Source organism: Canis lupus, chromosome 32, assembly GCF_048164855.1.
Source record: "Canis lupus baileyi chromosome 32, mCanLup2.hap1, whole genome shotgun sequence".
NCBI classification, from domain to species: Eukaryota; Metazoa; Chordata; class Mammalia; order Carnivora; family Canidae; genus Canis; species Canis lupus.
Genome location: NC_132869.1, coordinates 30,723,511 through 30,746,786, shown reverse-complemented (window position 1 = coordinate 30,746,786; position 23,276 = coordinate 30,723,511). Strand labels below are relative to the sequence as shown.

The window sequence follows — 23,276 nt, the reverse complement described above, 5'->3', positions numbered from 1 at the left end:
ATCAAACAGTACAGTAATGAGGTCCGTTGGTAATTAATAAGTGCTAGAGGCAGAAACTCATTAATCCTGAATTCTGTTCTATTGAGGATCTTGTTAAGGTGAATGCTTCCATGTAGGATGGGAAAAGTTTTCAGGGTGAGAAAGATAATATAAATGATCCCTCCCCTGAATAAATCTGCTGCCTAAATAATTTATTAAATTCACAAAATAATACCTGGAAGATACAATCACTTATTTTGGCCTACAATTTACCTGGCATCAAGGAACCGATGACTATCTCCCCTAAGACTGAAAAACAGACCATTCCTTGTCCTGGGGTATTGAAGGGGAGCACGTAACCTAAAATAGTTTAACAAAAGTCATGTGTAACTGGAAGGTGATAAACTAAGTCTGGGAGATAGTGGCTTAAAATGGTAAAAGCTAATCTTATATATGGGAATCTTTTACTGATCAAGCAAATGGAACAGACAACTCTGCCCAGAAATAAGCCTGGCAGTGTTCAGGTCCTGGGTAATACCCATCCCAGGTCATACCCAGTAGTAAGGCTTCTAAAGCTCTGTTCCCAATGAGCTAAATGCTGTGATAAGGGTTCACTTGCCTTCTGCGAGGCAGTACGCAGCTCCGCCAAGCTGGTGGCAAGGTTCTTGGCACACTGGCTCAGCTGCATGGCTGCAGCCTGGTCACTCACAGTGGGCACTGCTGCTTTAGCAGAGGACACCATCTTGCTTCCAGGCTGTAAAGAGATGAGTGGAAAGTGAGATGGCTCCTAAGCAGCAGAAGTCAGAGAGTAGAGATGCAAACAGCAATGCTGCAAATCAGCCAGAACTTACTTTGCCCTGAAACAAGGAATATTAAAACCATCGAGACTACCCTTGAAAATCACTACCCCAGATCAGATACTCTAGGGCAGTATGTTCTAGAAATGTTAAGAAAAAAAAAAAAAAAAGATGTGTGTCATTGAGAGGGGCAAAATTAGGATAGGGGCTTGAAATTCTCATTTAAAACAGATTTCAAATGGGCAGCCCAGGTGGCTCAGCGGTTTGGCGCCACCTTTGGCCCAGGGCATGATCCTAGAGACCCGGGATCAAGTCCCACGTCAGGCTCCCTGCCTGGAGCCTGTTTCTCCCTCTGCCTGTATCTCTGCCTCTCTCTCTGTCTCTCATGAATAAATAAATAAAATCTTTAAAAAATAAAAAACAGATTTCAAAAAGTTTATTATTTTTTTTCAAAAAGTTTATTAAATACATTTCTTGTGTTTCTTAGAATAGCTCTTTAATGTGTCTCAGATATATCCAACAGACTACTTTAAAAAACATGGGCAGACAAAATAAAAGAAAATAACCTGTCACATCATATCTCACTACTCAGGATAATCTCACCATGCATGGATGTCTGTGGGCATTATTTCCAAAAATAAGATCATATTATTTATTCTATTTTTCATACTCCCTGTCTCACATATTCTATATTTTTAATAGCTGTGTAGTATTCACACCTCTTAATATTGTATGCACCAATATTGTATGCACCTCTTAATATTTCTCAATCCTGTTTTGTTGGGCTATTCCCTTTTCAGTGCATTAAATAGTATGATAAACAGCTTTGTAGCTAAAATTCTCATTCATTATTTTCTTTATATAAAACTTTAAAAGTACAACGTCTGGACCAAAGAATATACATTTTTAGGAGTTTTAATATAGATGTTATAAAACTGCTCTTAGTAAAGTTGAAACAACTTAAGTGTCAGAAAATAAACATTAATGACACAAGTTAATATTTTTAATATTTAAATAATACATGAGAATTCATTTAAAAAAACCAGCCTGAAATGTGAGTAGATAACCTCACTGCATAAAAACTGAAACATGAAAAATATTTAACATTGTGACAATCAAGGAAATGCAACATCAAACAATAAGAACTTCACTGAGAAATTGCCAACAACCTATTTTTTAAATGCTTGATTCCCTAGCTTGGAAAAGATGTATTAGAAAATGTGCTCCATGCATTCCTGCATGTAAATTTAGATTCATTCAGCCTTCCAGAAGAGCAATTTTGCAAGAAGAATGAAGCTTAAAACCTACCAGTTTTTTTGGCCAATTCCATTTCTACTTATTTCTAACTCTGCCTTATAATTATCTGATATGTCTGTGATAGCAAAATTAACAGGATGAAAGAAAAGGATAAGTAAGAGTAGGGACAGAGTGGACTCTGGAACATGTACATGTCTGCATGGCTCTGTCATAATACCCCCGAAGCCTGCCAGTGATGGGGACAACACAATAGCTCCAGGCCTTCTAACCACCTAAATGAAAAGAGGAACACCTGTCTAAGCCACAATTCTCAATGTCCCAAAGATAAAAATAAGCCACTCGCAATCCTATTTCTAGGAATTTATCCTAATAATTCAAAAGGCGTATGAATATTTGAGCACACATAAGGAGTTTTATCTTATCACAGGTTGTTTATGATGGTAAATAATCGAAAACAACTTGTATGTCTACTGGTGAGGGAATAGCCAGAGTACAGCTGTACCCATATGATAGATTATTCAAAATAATAAATGCTCATAATACAAAACATTAACATGAGAAACAGAGCCTACACACAACAAATCCCAATTTAGAAAAATCTATACATATACATGTATGTGTGCATGTAGTTATAATGTGAGGAAATAACATTAAAATGTTCATGTTATTATAATGTGTGCATGTAGTTATAATGTGAGGAAATAACATTAAAATGTTCATGTCCTACGTCTGCATGCTGGAGCTACAGCACTTGGAAAATTAGCCCAACAGATGTATCAGTGAGTCCTGTAACCATAGATTCAACTTGAAAAGGATGAGGAGGGGTATCACTCCATCACATGAACTGTTCAGGAGATACAAGTAGACAGGAAGTGCCAAGGGATTTGAATACAAGTAGTATGTAAAAAGGGAGTTTTCCACCACTTAATTGTCTCATTTTATTTTTCTTAAAATGAATCTACCCCTTAATTCACAAAGACTGGCAACACTTACTAATTATACAACTGCCACAAAAAAAGATCACACCTTTGGAGAAGATATACTTACCACTTCTTTTTTCCCCAGTCGGTGAATAATAGCATTAAACTCTCTGAAAACTGGCAAATGTAGAGCAATACCTAGTACCAGGCTGTTCAACAAAACTTGCAACATATTATACATTTTCCCTCACATAGGAGAAATAAAGATAAGACTCCCAAGAAAAAAAAAATTATTATGGGCTGTCTCCCAGGGCAATTTCCCAGCATATTAGCATTTTGCTTGCCAAGCTAAATTCACCTCTCCTGAACATGGAAATATAATGGGAAGGCCTTCAAAGATCTGCTTACTGCAAAGACTTTGCTGTGGCTATAGAACCAGGAATTCTGGGATCCCTGGGTGGCCCAGCGGTTTGGCGCCTGCCTTTGGCCCAAGGCGCGATCCTGGAGACCCGGGATCGAATCCCACGTCAGGCTTCCGGTGCAGGGAGCCTGCTTCTCCCTCTGCCTGTGTCTCTGCCTCTCTCTCTCTCTCTGTGTGACTATCATAAATAAATAAAAATTAAAAAAAAAAAAAAAGAACCAGGAATTCTTCTCCTTGAGGATAAAGGGCACCCTCTACCCCATGGCAGTACTCTGGGCACAATCAAGGTGAATGCTTCTGTTACCTGGAGGAAGTTCTGGCTGGAGATGATGAGAGCCAGCTGGGCACTAAGGTCTTCTGCTTGGGCTTGGCTCCCTCTCACTCCCTGGACCAGCTGGGGGATGTGATCAGCCACCGCCTACAGGAAGCAGGAAAATTAAAACAGAGCACACCCAGCATGGTGAATTACCCAAACAGGGTAATGACCCCAGTGATGGATGTTTTTGGGCTGTGCTCTTCCACCTGGGCAATGCTTGTCCCAAACCTGAGATTTATCCACCACTTTCAAGCCAGCCGGTGAATCTTAAGACAATACCTCGGGGTAGCCATTGCCCACACATGCTTTACCCTCTGCTCCTGAAGGTCCCCACATTTTAAAGCACAGTACAAGTCTCTGTAAGAAGGTCTTACATGCATTTGCCCACTTGCAACTAATACCACCCTGGCTGATTACGGTTTAGAGCTTCAACACAAACCATTAAAGAACCTATACAATTTACCAGCAGATAAACTCAAGTCACACAGTCCAATGATGGAGAAAAAGAAAAATACTTAACTGCTAGCATCTGTCAGTGCTTCGAGTTCTCACTTTGCAGGTATGCGTTCTGTCCATCACCTTTCCTATCTCTATGGGTCTTCGTTCTCTGAGTAGCCCTCCTCATTTCTCAAACTCACAATTCGAATGCCCAGGGTAGAGGAGGGAGGAGCAGCATTTCTGAGGCGAGGCCACTTCGAGGGTCAGTCTCCCACAATGCCTTAGGAGACCAGCCTCCTACCTTCTCTGTGTTCTCCCCTCTGTGGCCACTCCACACCTAACTGACCAGGTTCTCAACGGTCACAGCGCTGTGGCCTCCACTGCTGATGAAGGTCCTAAGAGTATCCTAGCATGGTGACCTATTTTTTTTTGGAACCCATACCAGCAAGGGTTAAAAAAAATATTGCCATGAGATTTTCCTCAGGACTGGCTCCAGTAATGTGGTTCACTTTCCTCTCTCCACTGTAATCTGATAAATTGTAAAGCTCTCATTTCCTGACAGTGACACCCAGACACTGAGTATCTTCAGGCTCTGCAAAGAGGGGAGGTGGTGGGGGCACTTGGGTGGCTCAGTTGGTTAAGTGCCTGCCTTGGCTCAGGTCATGATTCCAGAGCCCTGGGACTGAGCCTTGCATCGGGCTTCCTGCTCAGCAGGAAGCCTGCTTCTCCCTTTCCCTCTGCCTGCGACTTTACCTGCTTGTGCTGTCAAATAAATAAATAAATAAAATCTTAAAAAAGGGGGGGTGGGTGGGTACTTCACCCTCTAGTATTATCCTGGACACAAGTAGCAAGTGCTCTCTGAGAAGGGTTTTCTGACCCATGCTGGCAGCAGACTTGAGGCGCCAATAACACACACCCTACAGGGGCCTGGCGCCCAGAAAAACCCTGTCGTTCTGCAAACAGTGCTAAGAACAGAGCCTTACTGCATCGTTGAGACTTTCCTGAGCACACTCGCTGGGGAGGGGGAGGGGGGCTGGCTCAGAGAATCCAGAATCAGGACCTGGAGGGCTCTGGGTGGTGTTCCTCAGAAGTAAAGCCATCTCTGAGGTAGAAGAGGCAACACCACTCACATGGGAACCATATCACAGAGCAGATGTGAAAAAGGAGGGATTGCAGTCAACTCTCAGAACCTTGGCACAGATATAGCTCTCCGCTCAGTCCCCAGTGCTCACTGCAAAGATCTTTGGAAGACTCCAGACATATTGCCAACACGCGGGCAACGGTTATGCAATTATCTGTTGTGACTGGCACCATTCAGGGGTGTCCCGGGAGAGTGAACTCCCTGGAAGCAGCAACAACGATGTTCACTGTGCCCTTTGTAGCATGTTGGCCTCAACACGCTACCAAAGCCTGGCCCTTAGAAGAACAAATGCACAACAACAGAAAGCTCCAGCGCACACTGTCACTGGGCCAGACAGGATGAAATAAACCCTCCGGGTGCAATCAGCACAAAGCAGGGAATCAACCTTCCCATGAGCACACGTGGAAGGCAAAGGCCCACCTTTCATAGGGAGAAAGGCACTCTGGAAATTCAATGCTTCATTACTATTTCAGAGCCCTAAAATGGCCTTGTTATTGATCCTCCTTGATTTGGTCTCCTGAACAGAAAGTAAAGAATCCAGACAAAGAAAAGGTGATGCTGGAAAAAGTACTATACTCTCCCTTCAAACGCAGGCCATCCACTTATGAAAGAAAAACTAGATGTGTGTGTGCGTGCATGCGTGCGTGCGTGTGTGTGTGTGTGTACACCTGGAACACTGGAGCCTCAACAAACTGCATCAGGGGCCCAGATGATCAGCCTTAACTGAATTATGCTAGCACTTGGCCTTCTAATGCTATCAGTGTCATCTACAGCAGACCTGGCTCTCCGGCAGCCAGAGGCTCACCTTGCAACTCTGCACCAGCTGCTGCTGGGCGGCAGGGTTCTTGTTGGACACTGCTGCGTTTTGGGAGGCAGCAATGGTCTGCGTGGCCGCGGCTGCAGCCTGCTTAGCTGCCACCTGGAGAGGAGAGGGACAAGAGGTGAGCCAGGCTTTCAGTGTGCCCTCACACACACATCTCTACAAGCCCCTCCCACCGCGGGGTTGGCACAGAAGAGTTGCATGAGGAGGAAAGGGCACTCCGGGCCCAGACTCTGCCTTTTGAAGGCCACTGATGAGCCTCATCTAACCATGTCCTGTTATCTCCTTCTGGTTTACAATCCCTGGGACAAGTGATAAAGACAGGCACGCTTGAGAGCTCAAGTGTTCATTTGTCTCTCTCAAAAAGATAAGAGACAATTAATTCCAAGACCATGATGGCACTGATAAGTGGTATCAAGTCTAAATGATTTAGGGGATTTTTTTCCCCCCACAAGAAGCACAAACGCTGGTATGCTCACGGCTCTCCTCTTGCCACCCATGGGAAGCTTTGCTTCAGAAAGGCCCAGACTTCACCACCGGAGTACTCAACTGTGTTTGTTCTCTCACATCCCTTCAAGAACAAGGAGGCCAGTTTTGTTCCAGAATCCCGCAGACTCACATGGAGGGATTCATCAGACAGGTACATTCTCAGCCTCCAACCTCCCAAATTTTAGTGTGAGAGTCTCTCGTATATCTTTGTGACAGAACTTTATTTTCTTAGAGTTTGTGCCTATTGCTATTCCTCCCCTTTTTTTTTTGCCCCAGAATAAATACAGATTCTGAAAAATGACAAGAATGTGTTCTTATTCCCGCACCTTCCACCAAAGCCTGATTCCCGTTCTGCAGTATTTCCAAGTCCGTATTTTCTACTGGGGGTCCTGAAAGAGTCACTGCCTCTGACAAAATATACACATTTTCAGTTAAAGGTCCTTTCTGAACATGGGCATCCCTTAATGTTAGGGGAAAAAAAAAATTGAATTCCATTCAAGAATGCTAAACTCAGGAAAGATTCTGCTTACTGAAATCATGAGCTGAAGTTATTTTTCAAAGTGTCAATGTGCCACTGGACCTAAATGTACAATGTACCTAAAGCAACGTTTCAGATTGTTGAAGTACCTTAACCGTTCAACAGTATCATTAATCTTGATTTTGCTTCCTCTGTAAGGGCATTACCTTATTAATTTGGTTGTTCTTTCAAATAATTCCTCGCAATCTAAAACAGACATCTGAGAAAACCAGCCTCTCTACCCACCTCCAAGCGGTTGACAATTTTTTTCTTGATGGCATTCTGGGCAGCGGCATTGGTTGCCACTCGAAGACCTTCTGCAGCTTCCCTCAGTCTCTGCTGCTGGTCCTCATTCTCTGGATTGGCTGCAGCCCCCTTGGAAAGCAGAAAAGAAAGATTCTGAGAGGTTCAAGGAATAGCATGCCACATATGCAGAGCTCATGCCTTCAGCTTTACTTTTTTTCTGGTAATACACAATATCTGGGAGATTGCAAATGCTTCAAGCAGGATCTTCACATCATAAAGATGTTTCATCTCCCAACATCATAAAAATCTACCAGGAGGTGTTTCAGAACTGCACCAGTAAACAGGAGAAATCCAATGGTAATAATTAAACATCTGAGATCATCACCTTGTAAATTAACTTGCCGTCAGATATCCGTGGTGTAAAGGATGTTAAGATAAATCTCACCCCTGCCCAAATCTCTCAGGGAGAACGTTATTTTAATTGGCATGACAGACACACATCACTGCAGAAAGATTCTCCTGTCTTGCAGTGCAGGTTAATGTGAATGGGCTAAGAATGTAGCATAAACAGGGGCATGGGTGCAGTGAGCAGGTGGACTGGGAACTCCATCCAAAATACTACAAGGAAGTCTTATTCAAGAAAGACCATGCTTAGAAACTGTTTTCCTGGAAAACCTGAGTTGGAGAGTAGAGCAAAGTAGAGCTGGTACTCCACTGTACCGAACTAACAAGAGCTATCTCATGCCCCTTATTTTGGCAGGGAAAGAGAAAGGCACCATGCACAGCCCATGGCCACACTGTGTTGCTGTTCAAGTGTTTTAGGAATGGCTCAGCGGTTTAGCACCGCCTTCAGTCCAGGACGTGATCCGGGATCGAGTATGATGTCAGGCTCCCTGCATGGAGCCTGCTCCTCCTTCTGCCTGTGTCTCTGCCTCTCTCTGTGTGTCTCTCATGAATAAATAAAATCTTAAAAAAAAAAAAGAAAGAAAGAATGCAAGTGTCTTAGGAATGCAAATGGATTTTATTTAGATGGATGGAAGTAGGGAAAAGGCTAACAGTAACGTAGGAAGAGGATATAATTTTACGGCACAATAATTAACAAAGACTTAAAAGCACATCCAGTCATCCACTCCCACCTGCAATAAGCAGAGATCGAGATTTTTCTCTCAGAGTCTGGATGTTGTAAGACTCGATGAATGAGTTTCTTTTCACGAACACTTTAAGGTGATAATATTTGCTTGCAAGGCGGAGACGAAGCAGAAACACACATGCCAATTATCGAAAATCAATTTTCCAATGTCTCCACTTCCCAAATGCCCAACTTGCCAAATTGGCCATTTACAAGAACCTATTTCTTTGAACTACTTATAAAAGTTATAGGAATTCATCCTGGCTGGAATGGTTTTAACATCTGTGACAAAAGTGTTTTGGTAATCCTTTTGAAGGGAATCTTCCATTCTTTCAAACTGTAACCTAATAAATACCGTTCATTCCTCAAAAAAAAAAAAAAAAAAAAAATCAAACTGTAACCACTTTAGGTACTCTTGATTTTGTGTTTCTAGCAACTAAAAAAATTCTGGTTTTGTATTTCGTATGTAAAAGATTGGGCGACTTTTGTGTTATTTCAGGAGTTTAGGAAAACCATTTTATTTTCTTGGTCATCAGGTATTTAAACTACTCCTAATTTACCCTCCTTTGGTATTTTGGGCAGCACAGAACAACCATTCCTGCACTTGACTCTGAAGTGGGCATCTGGATCCTTCCTTAGCAACGTCTCTTTCTGTACATTAGATAGGCGGTACTAATCTTGGCCTGGAATCTTAGTTACTGATTATGAAATGTATTTTTTTCTTGCACATTAAATCTATTTTTTGAGCTCTAACCATCATAGGCTCTTCAACTTTCAACAAAATCCAGCAAATTAAAATACTGTCATGAAGTCTAAGTGACAAATTTTAACTAAAAGAATTTATGGAAACACTTAACCATTGTCCCATCTGATATAAATAATCAAAAATAAATACTTAAACAAGTTTCTGGTAACTTGATACATTCAATAAGGTCTGGTGAACGCTGCATATCTAGAAACAAATATACACACTGGCCCTGGCTCAATCTTTTTTTTTTTTTTTTTTTTCTGGCTCAATCTTGATTATGTGAGAGTAGGCTTAGTCTTCTTGAGTTTTAATTTGCCTATTTGTTAAATAGGGATTGATCAGATTTTACACTAAGGTTCTTTCTAGTCTGCCACATTAATTTTTGTGCACATGAAATTTTGCTTAAAATGGCTATGCTTAGACTTAGAAGGGCTGGGGGCAGAATTCGTAAAAACCATAAAGAAATTAACTACTGCACAAAACCCTAGTATATATTTTTGGCTGAAAGGGATGGTTAAGGGCAGAGCTTCTCAGATGAAATAGGGCTTGGGGCATAAAGGAAGGAAGTTCAGACCCTGTCCACCCCTCCTTGGGTTTTTCTTCATCCCATTCATGAAGTATCTCCAAGAAACCACAGTACCAAAGGGACTATAATAGTGAGTCAGTCAAGGAAGGTCTATATGATTTGCCGCATGTCATAACACATTTTAAATGCAAGAATTCACACGCTAGGTAGCTTGAGAGGCACTGGTATTCTGTTGGAGGTCAGGGAGATGTGCGGGCTTTTAATGCATCTTAAATGCCTAGATATACATTACACGTGTGATCTTAGGCATATGAAGTTGAAGATGATTTTTATTTTATTTAAATTTATCTGCATTTTCTATTAATTCCACCAAAACATGTTAGGTGCATAATAAGAAAAAGAAAAACATAGGAAAATACAGCCTTCTCCATTTAATACAGTTCTCACCTAGAGATAGGCCTCAGAATCTCCTGTGGAACTGACTTGCATATACACACACAGCCTTACCAGTGACCTTGTGAATCAGGATCTTTGGGGGCAGAACTGAGACACGTGCATTTCAAGATTTGGGGGGAGGGGGCGGGGGGGCTCTGAAACAGAGCCCTGGGATAAGAATCACTGGCTTTTAGAAGCAGCACGCTGAAGCCTAGCTGTCAAAAAGCAGAAAGCTGACTCTTAACTATTCATTCAAGCTGTTATATAATATTTAAAACTGCTACTGGGATTTGAAGAACAGTGAGGCAGGAAGCACTCCACTATGTAAAATCTTGATAGGAGTTCAGTTGAGAAGTCAAATGGAGGACAAAGTATATTAAGGTTTCAGGCAAAAGAACAGGCCTAAGTGAATCCGCTGTTGAAAATCTCAAGTTTAATCACCATTTGCAATAAACTGATGGTGATAACCCAATGGACAGAGGGAAGGCTCACTAAGCAGAGACTCTGTTGTCTATTGCTGAGTCAGTACCACTCCCTTCAAAAAGTATTCTTCTCATGTTCCATGCCCTTCTCCATTGTTTCCCAATGCAACAAGGATCAAGGTCACAAAACCATATAGGTTTTAAGCAACAAAAACGCACACTCAACTGACCATTCTTTATCTTCAGGGTACCTTCCAAATCCCAGCTCTTAATAATGTCCATTTTCAACTCAACATATCCAATGTCATACCTTTGCAGCTTCCACCATGCGAGCAGTAGAGTCAGCCAGGAGTTTTGCTGCTGCCAGGAGCTTCTTTGAATTTTCCATGTCGATTTCAGCTTCTGCATCTGATCTCATGGCATTGACGAGGTCTGAGGTAGCCTGTGCCAGGACCCGGGCCTGGCGTACCATTTCACCTATGGGACGGGATTGAGAATGCCATCTGTTTGTCTGCTTTCTGAAGCTCAAAACCAGCACAGCCTAGTCTCCACTCTGGCAAGAGGAAGAGAGAGAAGGGAGCCCCCAAGCTCTGGTCCTAAGCAATGCAGTCCATTTAGACCCAGGACAGAAAATAACTCCTACTGGCTACCAAGACTATTGACTCCCAAAACATCCAAGTTCCATCTTGAACTAATAAATGGGACACAACTAAGCAAAGAGAAATTATTTTGAAAGGGAAGGCAGGGAACAAAATTATGTGGATTTACCATGTGATTCAATAAATATTTATTTAGAAAATATTATTTATCTCACTTCAAGAACCACTTACATAAAAGCCCTTATAATAAACTCTGTATAATGGCATAAAATTATCTTTAAAATCTGAAAACATTTGTATGTTACCTAACTCCAGACGAATAATATCGCATGATCCACTGTATTTGTGTCATTTGGCTCTCACTAATAGGAAGCACAGACCCCAGTTTCATGCTCAATTACTAAGATTTGCCTTGGCTCAGCTTTCCCTCTCAGTTTTCTGTTTGCTCACCCTTTTCTTCCCAGTACTGGTCTTGATATTATTATTAGTAAGTGTTTGGTTTTACTGTTCCTGTGATTTTACTGATATCTATTTCAATTTTCTTTTAGAAGTAGGAGGGGTATAAAAGTAAACATTTAAAATAAAGCTACTCAAATGTAAGGGGATTTTTCCTCTCCCAAAGATCATTTGAGAAGGATGCCAAAACATTCTGACATTAAGGGGGGAAAAAAGCTTTAAAATCTCTTGATTAAATCTTAAATCTTTTGATTTAAAAATCAAAATGTACTAAATTCAAGATATCATGGATTGGATCCTAGGATGTTAAAAGGACATAAGTGGAAAAACTGGTGAAATCTGAATCACGTCAGTAGTGAACAGTTAAGCACCAAGGTTAATTTCTTATTTCTGACAAGTGTGCTGTGGATTAGACAAGATGCAAAACAGGAGGGAAAATGGGAAGAGTATATAAGAACTCTCTAACACCTGTGTAACTTATCTGCAAGTGTGAAAGTATTCCAAAATAAAAGGTTTGTTAAAAAACAAAACCAACAAAAATCCAAGTGTGCCGATTATTTGTATCTTCTTAAATCATGTAAGGAGGATACAGATGGGCCCATTCAGAGTCTTCGACTGCCTCAGTGAGGAAATCTCTGACAGGGGCTGATGACAACTCGCCCTCACCAGGCAGCCATCACCTTCCTTACAATCGTCACCACAGTGAAACCCCAAGCTGACCCGTGCACCCACATCATCGTCCCCTCACCAGCATCGCCCATTGAGCTGAAGATGCTCTCGGTGACACACATGATGGTGTCGGTGGCCTGGTCGTAGCGGCCGATGGGCTCGCCTCGGCTGGCAAACTGTCGTACATGCTGCAGGAGGTCGTGCAGGGCCTGGCTGACCACACTGGCTGCTGCGCTGACCTGCTTCAGGAGCTCGCTGTCATCAGTGGCTGCCTGGCAGGCGCGGACACAGTTCTCCACTGAGCGGTCCACCAGCTTCCCTGCTTCGATCAGCTGCTCCTGGCACACAGGGGAGCTGATGGTGGGGCTTACCACCTAAAGTGACAGAGGAGCAGGTTTTGGCATGAGGGTCAACCCTTGGTCCCTACTGAGCAAGAACATTTCCACCAACTCCTTTCCTGCTCCGTGTTGTGGTTCCTTACTTAGAGGACCAGGGATTAAACTCAACCATCACTGCGGTTTCTCATACTTCATGACTTCACTCTATATTGGTGACTTTCGATGCCCACTAATTTTTATCTTCATTAGTGATACGTAACTATACTCCTGACTTCTTCCCTAGGGAGAAATTTCTGGTATTTATGTCATGCCTCTTCCTTTAGAAACCTCTAAGTTGAGCTCCCTGAGCCAGGAATAATAAGACTACCTAAGGGAATTGTATTTCTTTTCCAGAGACATCTGGAACTCTGCATCTCTTGGTACTTTAAAGGACACGGGGATTCTGTCGTTATCTGTGGGTCCTTGGAGGGTACATGAGGAAAGCAGGAACAGTAACTCAGGACACCTCCACCTGACACTGCAAATCCCACCATGGGATAGGAAATGCCAGGTTAAGCCAGTCCCGGATCTATAGTACATGTTACATCAACAAGTTGAGAAAACAGACGCCTCCCATCTTCTGATGTGTGAATACATACATGGTGGTGAGGAAAGAGTATGTGAATCCAGACAGGCCTGAGACTACCCTGGTTGTGGCTCTGCCGCTTGTGAGTTTGGCCGCAAGCTTCTTACGAACATGTAGGGGACAGCGGTTCCCTCTTTAGCAAACTGGGGATGAGGTGCTTAACAAGATAAAGTTTGACACTCAGAGCACTCACAGTCTAACTGGCAACCATGAACTTAATCCTGATTACCCTCACTTTAACACCGCACAGCGCAAAAGGCGCTCTCCCAAATCGGCAGATTACCTATGAACCCATTCATGATGCTGTACTGCATTTTTGTACAGTGCAAGAACACCTTGTATGCAGGTGTAACTAACACACAGTGAGGAGTCCAAGGGGGAGACATGGTAATCTGCAAGTAGAAATGGCAAATGATAAATGCACAATGGGGCAGTTAATACCAAAATCCTATCGCGTCATCTAAAAGACAACACCTGAAGCAAGTTCTAAATCTCAGACAATTTTAACAAATTTTGCCTCCGTTTTCCCCCAGGGACTGGCGGCCAATCAGAGCATGTGACACTTTGAAGAAAGGGCCCAGATTGCCAGCCAGCTTACCTTGGCACATGCTACAAGTTGGGATGTAGAGAGCGCACACTGGGTAGCAGCAGCAATCACCCTATTCTGTAGGACTGTGTCTTCAGCTACTTGGGCAACATTCTTCGCCTTTAATACCAACATGGCAGCAGCATTGGCAACAGCTTTGGCCAAACTCATTAAAACATCCTAAGATAGGGAACAAAAAGCAGGTTATTTACTTTTTTCTTTTATCACTTTTCACAGCCTAGAAATAAATGTGGTATCCACTTAAACATTTTATTAAAATCCCATTTGAACTTTTCTTTCCAGTGCTTCATAAGGATATTCTTTCCACTTATTTTTCTAAAATGTCAACTTTTTCTTAAACATAAAGAGACTTGTGTCCTAATTATATAGTCTCCTATACATGAAGTAGCATAAGGTTTGTTTTTTTTTAAGATTTTATTTATTTATTCATGAGAGACACACATACACTGAGAGGCAGAGACACAGGCAGAGGGAGCAGCAGGCTCCCTGCAAGGAGCCCGATGTGGGACTTGATTCCCGACCCCGGGATCACGCCCTGAGCCAAAGATAGCCGCTCAACCTCTGAGCCACTCAGTGGTCCCAAGCATAAGGTTTAAATCTAAAACAGGGTGATTTCAGGGGAGGGTTTTTATTTTTAACCACTGATTCACATTCATGTACTTCTCCAATATAGAGAGTTTCGATTAAGTCTCTTGAATATGTGGTCAATGCAGTAGATCAAGAAAAGCTGGAAATATATCCAGATGCCATAAATACAGCATGCTGCAGGAAGGATAGAATTCATGCCCTACAAGTCATCATGCCCCGCCACTTGAAAATTTCTCATTAGGATTTCTGTTTTGCACAAGGATCCAAGTTACCATCAGAAATTCAGCCACATTTCTGCCTCCAGAGGGCAATGTTGGACACGCACAGAAAATACCTACAGCTCAAGAGCTGAGCGAGCAGTGCTCTGAACATAAATTATTCTCAGTGTTCTATAGTATTCTGGATAGGGATTAAATTATTATGAGAAGCGGAAAGGGAGCCTGCATAAATAAACTAGCTACAAGCTACGACCTCACTGAAGATGCAAGGAGCTTTGAGCCTTTATAGATCAGTTTATGCTTCAACTCAACAAAAAGGCATTCTGTCTGCAGGATGGAGAATCCTTTGATTTAGCCCACCAGATTTGTCACCCGTCTGTGTGACCTGAAATATAACCACTGTTAACATTTAATTTGCTTCTTTGCTTTTAGTATTGAAGGTAGTTTATTTGGTTTGGAAATGCCTTCCCAAACAAATCCCAAACATATGAGCCATTTTTATTTTGAACAAACATGTCAAGGCTTTCTCCCAGAGGAAATGTGGTCAGAAGTCTTTATTAATTCATCAGATAATGAAAAGCACTTTTGATTCTGAATGCAAAGGGCACCCACAGAGTCTTTACAAGGAGATATTTTATGAGAAGATAGATTGGAGTGCTCAGCCTGCACAGCGTTACACAGAGCAGAAACTATATGCTATCCAGGCAAATCAGAAACCCATAAACCTACCACATAGGCAGATTTTAAAATGGACAAAAACCAAGCAGTCTGAAAGGAACAGCTTAGTCCAGTCTTTATTTTAGGTTTCTGATGTTTATTCAATGTCCAAGGAAAAAGCAAAGCCTGAGGTGTCAAAAGCTGAAGATGCCCTTTGGGATCTGAGTGGCCACATAACTTTTAGAAAGTGCTCCAACCACGGCCTGCAGAGTTTCAGTTCTCAAACACCTATCTCAATGCTCAGTGAACACTCTCAACTTGAAGGTCACAAATTATTTACAAGACTTTTAAAAATATCTTTCCAAAGTGGGTCATTGTATTCTTTCAGGTGATATGAATTCATCTTTTCACAGAGGGACCAAGATTTGGTCGTGTAGACTCACGATTGTTCTAAAGGGCTTTGTTAGGCCAATTTAAAGAAATCCTGTTCCTCCTATTAATATTGTCCAAAAAAAATACAGTTAGAAAAAGAATGTGATACTACAGCCATAGTCACTGACAAGGCCTTTGTCAAACCTTTCAACAAGACCACTATTATGTAGCCTGTGTAAAATAAATCTTTGTTAACTCTGGGAACATGCAGTACATTGAGAACCCAAGAAAAGCTCTGAGATAAGATCTCAAGAATCAGAAAAATAGTGCATAAGAAGTACAGTGTCAGTCAGCTAGGGGCTGTTCCTAACAGGAGGAGGGTGCAGGATTTACCCTACTGTACTGATGTTTGCCCAGAGATCTTACAGAAATGTTATGCATTCAAGCCAGGCCTTTCTCTGGTAAGAAAGCCTCTTTAGGACCATACCATGAACCTGAACCTGTTCTCCTAGCATGTCTAAATAGAACAACAGGAAGCACAGAGTTTGCATTTTTATGTGATGGTAACAGTCTGTCAAAGAGAAAAAGAAAACAAAAAGTCTTCAGCAATACAAGGACACATGCAATGTCTTCAGGAAGAACTGTGACTTTTCAAACTTTCCAAACAGTCTGGGGAAAGCAGTAATATTTTTAAGGAAAGTAAGTTGACTACTTCAAGTTAATTAAGCCTAGTAAGCCAAAAGCTGAATCTCACATTTACTTTCCTAAGTAGGTGCCTGCCTACAAAGAATTACCTGCTCTAATACAAAAAGCAATTGCCAGTATAAATGCAGTTTGGGGATCTGGCTAAGGGGACATCAGGACTGGGTCACAGTTAGCTTGAATTTAGTGGAATCTATTTATGTGGTCTGCTGTAAATTCTCTTTCAAGTTAAGTGACTGCTGGCCATCCCAGCATAGAAATGGCTTCCAGGAATACTACTACCACCCAATACGGGGTTCACCCTCCATCCTGACATGAATGTTACAGCACTGACCGCATTACAGGATATTAATGAGTCCTCAGGCCCCAGCACCACAGGTGTGTGGAAAGTAGAGGAGATGCAAGGTCCGTGTATCACAGTATATATAACCACGTCTTAATGTAACTGACACATCTTGTATAGATGGAGCTTGGTATTTCCAGATTAAAATAGCACACAAAACTGCCACTCATGAAGCAAGAAACTTGAATTCTACAAGTAAAGCTGAATGACCTTGAATGATCTTTTTATTCTGAATGCTATGAAATTCCCCAATTCCCTGACATAGGATTTGGAAAAGGCCGTGTTCCAGAGAACTTGGGCTCGAACTGTAAGTTTCATTAGAATGTAGTTCTATGCTACTTAAAATCAGGTCTTACGAGTTGGAGAAAGGCAGGAAGGGCATCTGCCCACAAGTACGTGAGAAGACAAGTTCATTGCAGCCTGGAGCTCCTCTCATCTGTGGTGGCTGGGAAAAGAGGCAGACAAGCTGAGCTCCTCTCTGAGTTGGCAGCCCACTAAACCAGCTGCAAGCAGTGGCTACAGCTGTGCACCAGAGGACAGATGGCATATATCCTTGGTACAGAACAAGAAGAGTGACAGAAAGAAAAAAATGTCCCCACCATGCTGGCTTTGGATAAGACGCAGACAATAGACCCATCTCTGAATACAAAGGAGAACCTCTGCTATGGGAGTACACATTTTTTCTCTTTTTTGTGGACTTCAGAATAATGAGGTTAAAAAATGCCCCCAGAAGATGAAACAAGACCAGCCATGAGTTGATAAGTATAGAGCCTGGACGGTAGATACAAGGGAGTTCATGTCATTATTTCCTCCACTTTTGTGTTTAATGAATGTCCAACATACTGACCAGTGAGAATAGCTACATAAGCGTTTCACAACAATGATGCATGATATGTAAATGAAGTGTTTTTTAATTGAAAATTAAGTAAAAAATTAACAAAGACCCCACCCCCCTAAAAATCCTCCTCAATCTTATTCTTGAGAGCCCAACCAAGATTTAGTTTCTCATACATTCTTCCTGTTTGAGTCTAGACCATCACTTAGACTCCTTTCCAAAATTATGGGCTGCAAATATCTTACCTGGAATCGCTCATCGGTCTCATTCTCTCCGATCTGTCTCAGAAGATCCCCACTGGCTTGTCCAATGCTTCCAGCAGCAGTCAAAACTGTCTGTCGAGGCTGAAAAACACACATTGGTTGGAAAGAAAATGTATTTCCTCACAGTGCCATCAGACAGCAGTGCAGGGAGAGGAATCACGAGGGACTGGCTCTCCTGCACCTAGAATCTCATACTATCTGCCAGATGGGAGACCTAAATATCCTGATAAAATCTGTGCAAAGAAATGCCTGATGGTTCACAAACCAGTAATGGGTAGATCGATTTGAAATGTTCAACCAATGAGTCTTGCTCAGCTGGTAGGAAGGTGATATACACTTTATGGGAATTTGGGGACCAACATGTATCCCCTTCAAATGTGTACTGACCATGTGTGTTAGTTTATGAGGCTGAATCTAATCAAGTACCCTGGGGTGAGGGGGTAGGGCAGGTTTCTTACTAACAGCCCAACTGGTCCCAAAAGTCAAACCATAGATTCTGTGCCCAGTTCTCCAAATCCAAACCCCAAAGTATGATAATATGTCCCATATAATAATATGATAATATATAATATGGGAAGAACAGCTTTGGGAGCAAGAGCCCAGTAGTGCTCCTGGCTGCACCTGCTTCATCGGAACCCAAGTGACTGCTTGCCCCCAGAGCTCACCTCTCCAGAAGTAGGCTGCACGGCTTTCAGCAAGTCTGATACTGCCCCTGCAAGGGTCCTCGCAGCTCGGAGCAAGTCCTCCCCACTGCCCACCTCGTCGTCCATCAGAGCGGCCAACAGCTTCACACCCTTGGACATCTCCGTCAGGTTGGAGGAAATGGTGGTGATTGCACATCCCACTGCTGTGTAGTCAGTGTCTGCAGGGTCACCTGGGACACAGAAGGGCTGTCACCATCAAAGGAAGGCGGTGAAGGGTGAGGAAAGCCCAGATGGGTGATGGCATGAGCCTTCACACTGTGGGATCAGACTACAAAGCTGCCTATGCACAGGGAGATGCCTGACTCCCTGGCTCCAAGGTGCTGCTCCCCCCAAAGTTCTTTTGCCCGGAGGCCTCCTATGCTGAAATACTGAGCACCCACACCTGTACAGTTCCAAATGGAGCAGCTGAGGCAGGTCAGCTCTGCTCCTGAAGCACTGAAATACTGCACGGTGAAGCCGAGACATACATGGGCTCTCACCCAACAGTGCAAGGTGGGAGTCATGCTGTGCTACGAGGGTACTGTGGGATAAGACTAAAGAAGCCCACAGGATAGATCGATTCCTCTAAACCCAGTTTTAGACTACAAGCTCTCAAAAGGGAGAAACTAGCTCCCATACACTTCGAAGTACATCTAGCAGACCAGTGAACAATAAGGAGAGCTACGAAGTGCTTGGTGAAGGATGCATGATATCGACAGAAAGGAATGAGATGTTCCCCACCTTTCTCCTGGGTCAGCGTGAAAAAGTGCCTGAAGCACTCAGAGTACCTAAAAATAGACTAGCCTCTCGTCCCACGAAAATCTGTTGTTTCAATCAAGGAACAGTAATTGTTTCTAAAGCAAAACCACAACACGGCACAAAGCCCTCAGAGACTCACCAGCAGTGAGGTTAACTACTGAAGCTGTTCCAGCTGTGATCGCATCAACCTGAGAGTGGATTTCGTGTTTGGATTCATCAACTTTATTCTGAACCCACACCCGTGACGCCTGCAAAACCAGACAAGAGCAAGACACAGTCACTGCGTGGGATTGCCCAGGACACCAGAGAGGTCGTGCCATAAAATGAGACCAGCATTTTGTCTGTACTCTTGTTACTGGGCTGGCACCAACAAAGCCTTTAAGTCATCTTAAGCAATGTCATTAACAGGCTTCTGGCTCATTCACTGATGCTGAATGGCATATAAATTCTCCATACTCCCCCCATGGCTTTTTCTTTAGGACTTTAGACAAATTCTATATGGCTCTCTTTAAGTAAATTCAATAAAAAATGAGAAGAATTAATGTCTCATAATAATGTTACATATCAGCACCAACAACTGTTGTGCATTTCCACCTTATTTTTTTTTCCACCTTGTTTTATAGAGAGCAGGGTTAGAATGACAGCATTTCAGCTCACGAGTGCTCTGTGTCAGCACAAAGACTTTTGTTAAACACCATGAATGTGGTATAGATGTGGCACCTTTCCCAGAAGGACTAGGAGGGATGGGTCAAGACCTCTGTTCTAGATTTAGCTCTACCACTGACAAGCGACATGACCTCGGGCAAATTACATCTAGGTCCTGTGCCTTACATTTCTTCTACTGCAGGAATTCAGTGGTCCTTAAAAACTTTTCCAGATCTTATACTTTATGTTCACTGGAACCTATAAATAGCAAATTCTCTATTTCCTGGCATTTCTGGACTTAGCCAGTAAGTGATCATTTACATTCATAGTGATGACCCTATGGTAATATATGATGCTAATTTACTTCCCAAAACATCCCCAAAATATTCACTGAGATTTAGGATACATCCAGCACTAATATTTTTTTCTTGGTATACTAATGCTTTAAAAATTAGTAAAGCAGGAGTGTTAAGCCCAAAACAATAGTGCTGGATAGGGGAAGGTGTCTGCCTTATGTATTTCTACTCTGAAGGTCCCCCATGAAACATGTTTCATGAGTTCAGGTTCTTGGAAGACAAAGCACTGAGTATAACAGCACCTGCAAATATACAAGTACACAAATGGAAAACACAGCATGTAGGGAGGACTCAGAGGACAGTTATTGTGGCTGGGCAAGATGAGACTACATACTGCATCTTGGCCCTGGCCTAAGATGGACCCGTCTGTCCTAATGGAGTGGTTTTCAGTCCTATTTGTCTATCAGAACCACCTGGGGAGATGAAAAAAAGCAGGCCCCACCCACAAAGACAGGATTTATTTGGTCTGAGCTGAGCCTTGGGCATGGTTCTTTTAACTTCACAGCTACTTCCAACATGGAAAGCTGGGCTGAGGTTGGCAGTGCCAGCCAGTGTTCCATGAACTGTAATGTGCACACCAAACAGTTGGGAACTCCAATGAAATGCAGATTCTGATTCAGAAGGTTGGGGAAAGGCCTAAAATTCCACATCTCAAGAGATCTTGTGTATTGCCAATGCTGCTGGCCCATGGGCCACAATCTGAGCAGGGAGGGGCTAGATAATTTCATGCAGCAGCACCTACAGAAAGACAGCTAATTACCTGTGCCCTGCTGAAGAACTGACCAATAAGGAAGTGGTTCTTAAAGCATGGTCCCTAGAGAGCAGGAGAACACCTGAGAATCTGTAGCAAATACAAAATCTCAGGCTCTACCCAGATCTACTGAGAAAAAAGGGGGCAGAGACTAGCGATCTGTTTTAACAAGCCTTCCAGGAGATTGATGTATGCTAACGTCTGAAAAGCACTGATAATAACAGCTAATACTCATTGAGCTGGGTTAGGTTAGGTAGTGTGCTAACAACTCTGCACACGACTGGATTACAAGTCTTCATTAGGACCCCAGGCATGCATGACAAAATGGGAGCTTAGAGAGAGTAAGTTGCCTGGATTCACACAGATACTAGCAGTGGAACTGGGATTTGAGTCTAAATCATATGACTTCACAGTCCAAGTTCTTGGCCCTTGAGAGGTACTGCTCATGCCTAGTAGCACCCCACAATTCTCTTCCTGTGGGTACACCTCACTACAAAGACTCAATATATTGAAAACAAAACAAACAAACAAAAAACCTAGTTGGACAAAGATTTCACCCAGCTGAACACAGAGAGAATGCAAAGCCTTCCTTTGTGCCAGGCCAAGACACTGAATGACAACCATGAACAATATTTACCATATCCTGGCCGAGAGGTGGCAATGAATCCAGCTCGCTGAGGTCGTCCTGGGCCTGCTGGACAGCGTGCATGCTTGTGTTGATGGTCCCCATGAGGGCCTGTTGGGCTGAGGTCTGCAAAGGCAGATGACCACGAGGCAGTCATAACCCCCCCACTCCTGGAACCAACACCTCTCTCTATACGAAACAAGGCCAAAATCAAACTCCAGGCTCATGGTGTGTCTCAACAACCCCAAGCACCTCCCATTTTAAGCAGGGAGCTGGAAATAGAGACTGTATTAATAGAATGCTCAGGATGGGTGTTTGCAATAGAGAAGTTATAATCAAGAGAGTGTGGAGAGCTTAATTAGCTGACAAGACGACTCAGAAAGAGTCCTTGGCAGGGGAGCTTGTCCACTCTTTCAGTACTTAGGACAAAAGATCTCAGGTATAGGAACTGTGTTATATCTCAGAACTATTCTTAGTAAATAAGAAAGGATTCCACCCAAACCTACAGTCAATATGCTTCTTCAGGGTCAAATTACTTCAAAGCTTTCAGGCTTTTCAGCTTTTATCAAATTCTTCCCCGGCAGCACATGATTCCAGGGAGACCATCAGTGCGAAGCAGCAACCATCCACTCAGGGGAAACTACGCATCACTACAGACCTGCTCTATTTCTAAGACCCTCAGAGGGGTGCCCTGGGCTAATGAGCAGCTTGTTGCTGTTAAAGCGGGGAAGCAGGGCTCTGTACCTCTGTATCACTAGTCAGGTGGACAGGTCACGGTTGCCCTCCAGCCTCAGAGGATACCTGTGAGCCTACACAGAGAGTTCCTAAGACACCCCATTTAGGGAGAGCACTGGGCAGTCAGGTACTGGGACCATGCATGAAGAGCCATGGCTCAGATGGGAATGAGAGAGCATGTGCCAGGCTAGTGTCTCTCCCTGCACATCAGAGGCAGCACTGACACCCAGGGCTGGCGTCGGGGAAGCCTCACCAGTGGGGCCATATGTCCTCGGTGCATCTGCCCCACCGTGACCTGCTGCTGCGGTGAAGGCATGCTGCCCACGTTGAAGGTCTCGGGTCCGCTGGAGCCTGAGCGCATCACGGCGGGCAGCGCCACTGAGCCATGCTCCACCTTCCCAGTCCGATTGAACTGCTGCTGCAAGATGGTGGACCTGTAGGGGACAGGGGTCTGGTCACCGTGGGGTGGCCACTAGCATATGGTGTAATGATAAAATGCCACATGTGGCACAACTGTTGGTGGCTTTCTGCTGTGGAGGCCAATTCAAGAGAGGCATATACAGACCCAGCTGTGAATCAGGTCTCACTAAAATACTCAGAAGAACCCTGAGGTCACTCTTTCTATAAGGATGAATATAAATAAACATTACTAATCAGTTCAGGATATTGTGCAATTAGTTCCCCTCCACAACCACTGTTAATGTCTCTCTAACAATGATGTTGCAGGTGTAAGGAAGAGTTTTGGATACACTGATCTATGAGCTGGTAAATCCCACCTGAAATAGCATTCATTCAACAAATATCCACTGTGGGCCAGGTTCGATCTAGGCTTTGGGGACACAGGTCATT

The 23,276-nt window shown here is 43.1% G+C and overlaps 1 protein-coding gene across 7 annotated transcripts in view; it reads right to left on the bottom strand.

Annotated features, from left to right (window-relative positions):
* TLN2 (talin 2) overlaps window positions 1-23,276 on the bottom strand; it is a 426,489-nt gene that overhangs the window by 123,688 nt on the left and 279,525 nt on the right. For all 7 annotated transcript variants that reach the window (XM_072808970.1, XM_072808976.1, XM_072808972.1 and 4 more), the window contains 12 exons: window positions 22,681-22,861; window positions 21,705-21,818; window positions 19,455-19,563; window positions 18,539-18,747; window positions 17,856-17,954; window positions 13,887-14,054; window positions 12,405-12,699; window positions 10,912-11,078; window positions 7,342-7,470; window positions 6,075-6,188; window positions 3,679-3,792; window positions 599-733 (listed from right to left, as the gene is read on the bottom strand). In XM_072808970.1, the coding sequence (XP_072665071.1) occupies window positions 599-733; window positions 3,679-3,792; window positions 6,075-6,188; window positions 7,342-7,470; window positions 10,912-11,078; window positions 12,405-12,699; window positions 13,887-14,054; window positions 17,856-17,954; window positions 18,539-18,747; window positions 19,455-19,563; window positions 21,705-21,818; window positions 22,681-22,861 (1,834 nt within the window). The remainder of the gene's footprint in view (window positions 1-598; window positions 734-3,678; window positions 3,793-6,074; window positions 6,189-7,341; window positions 7,471-10,911; window positions 11,079-12,404; window positions 12,700-13,886; window positions 14,055-17,855; window positions 17,955-18,538; window positions 18,748-19,454; window positions 19,564-21,704; window positions 21,819-22,680; window positions 22,862-23,276) is intronic.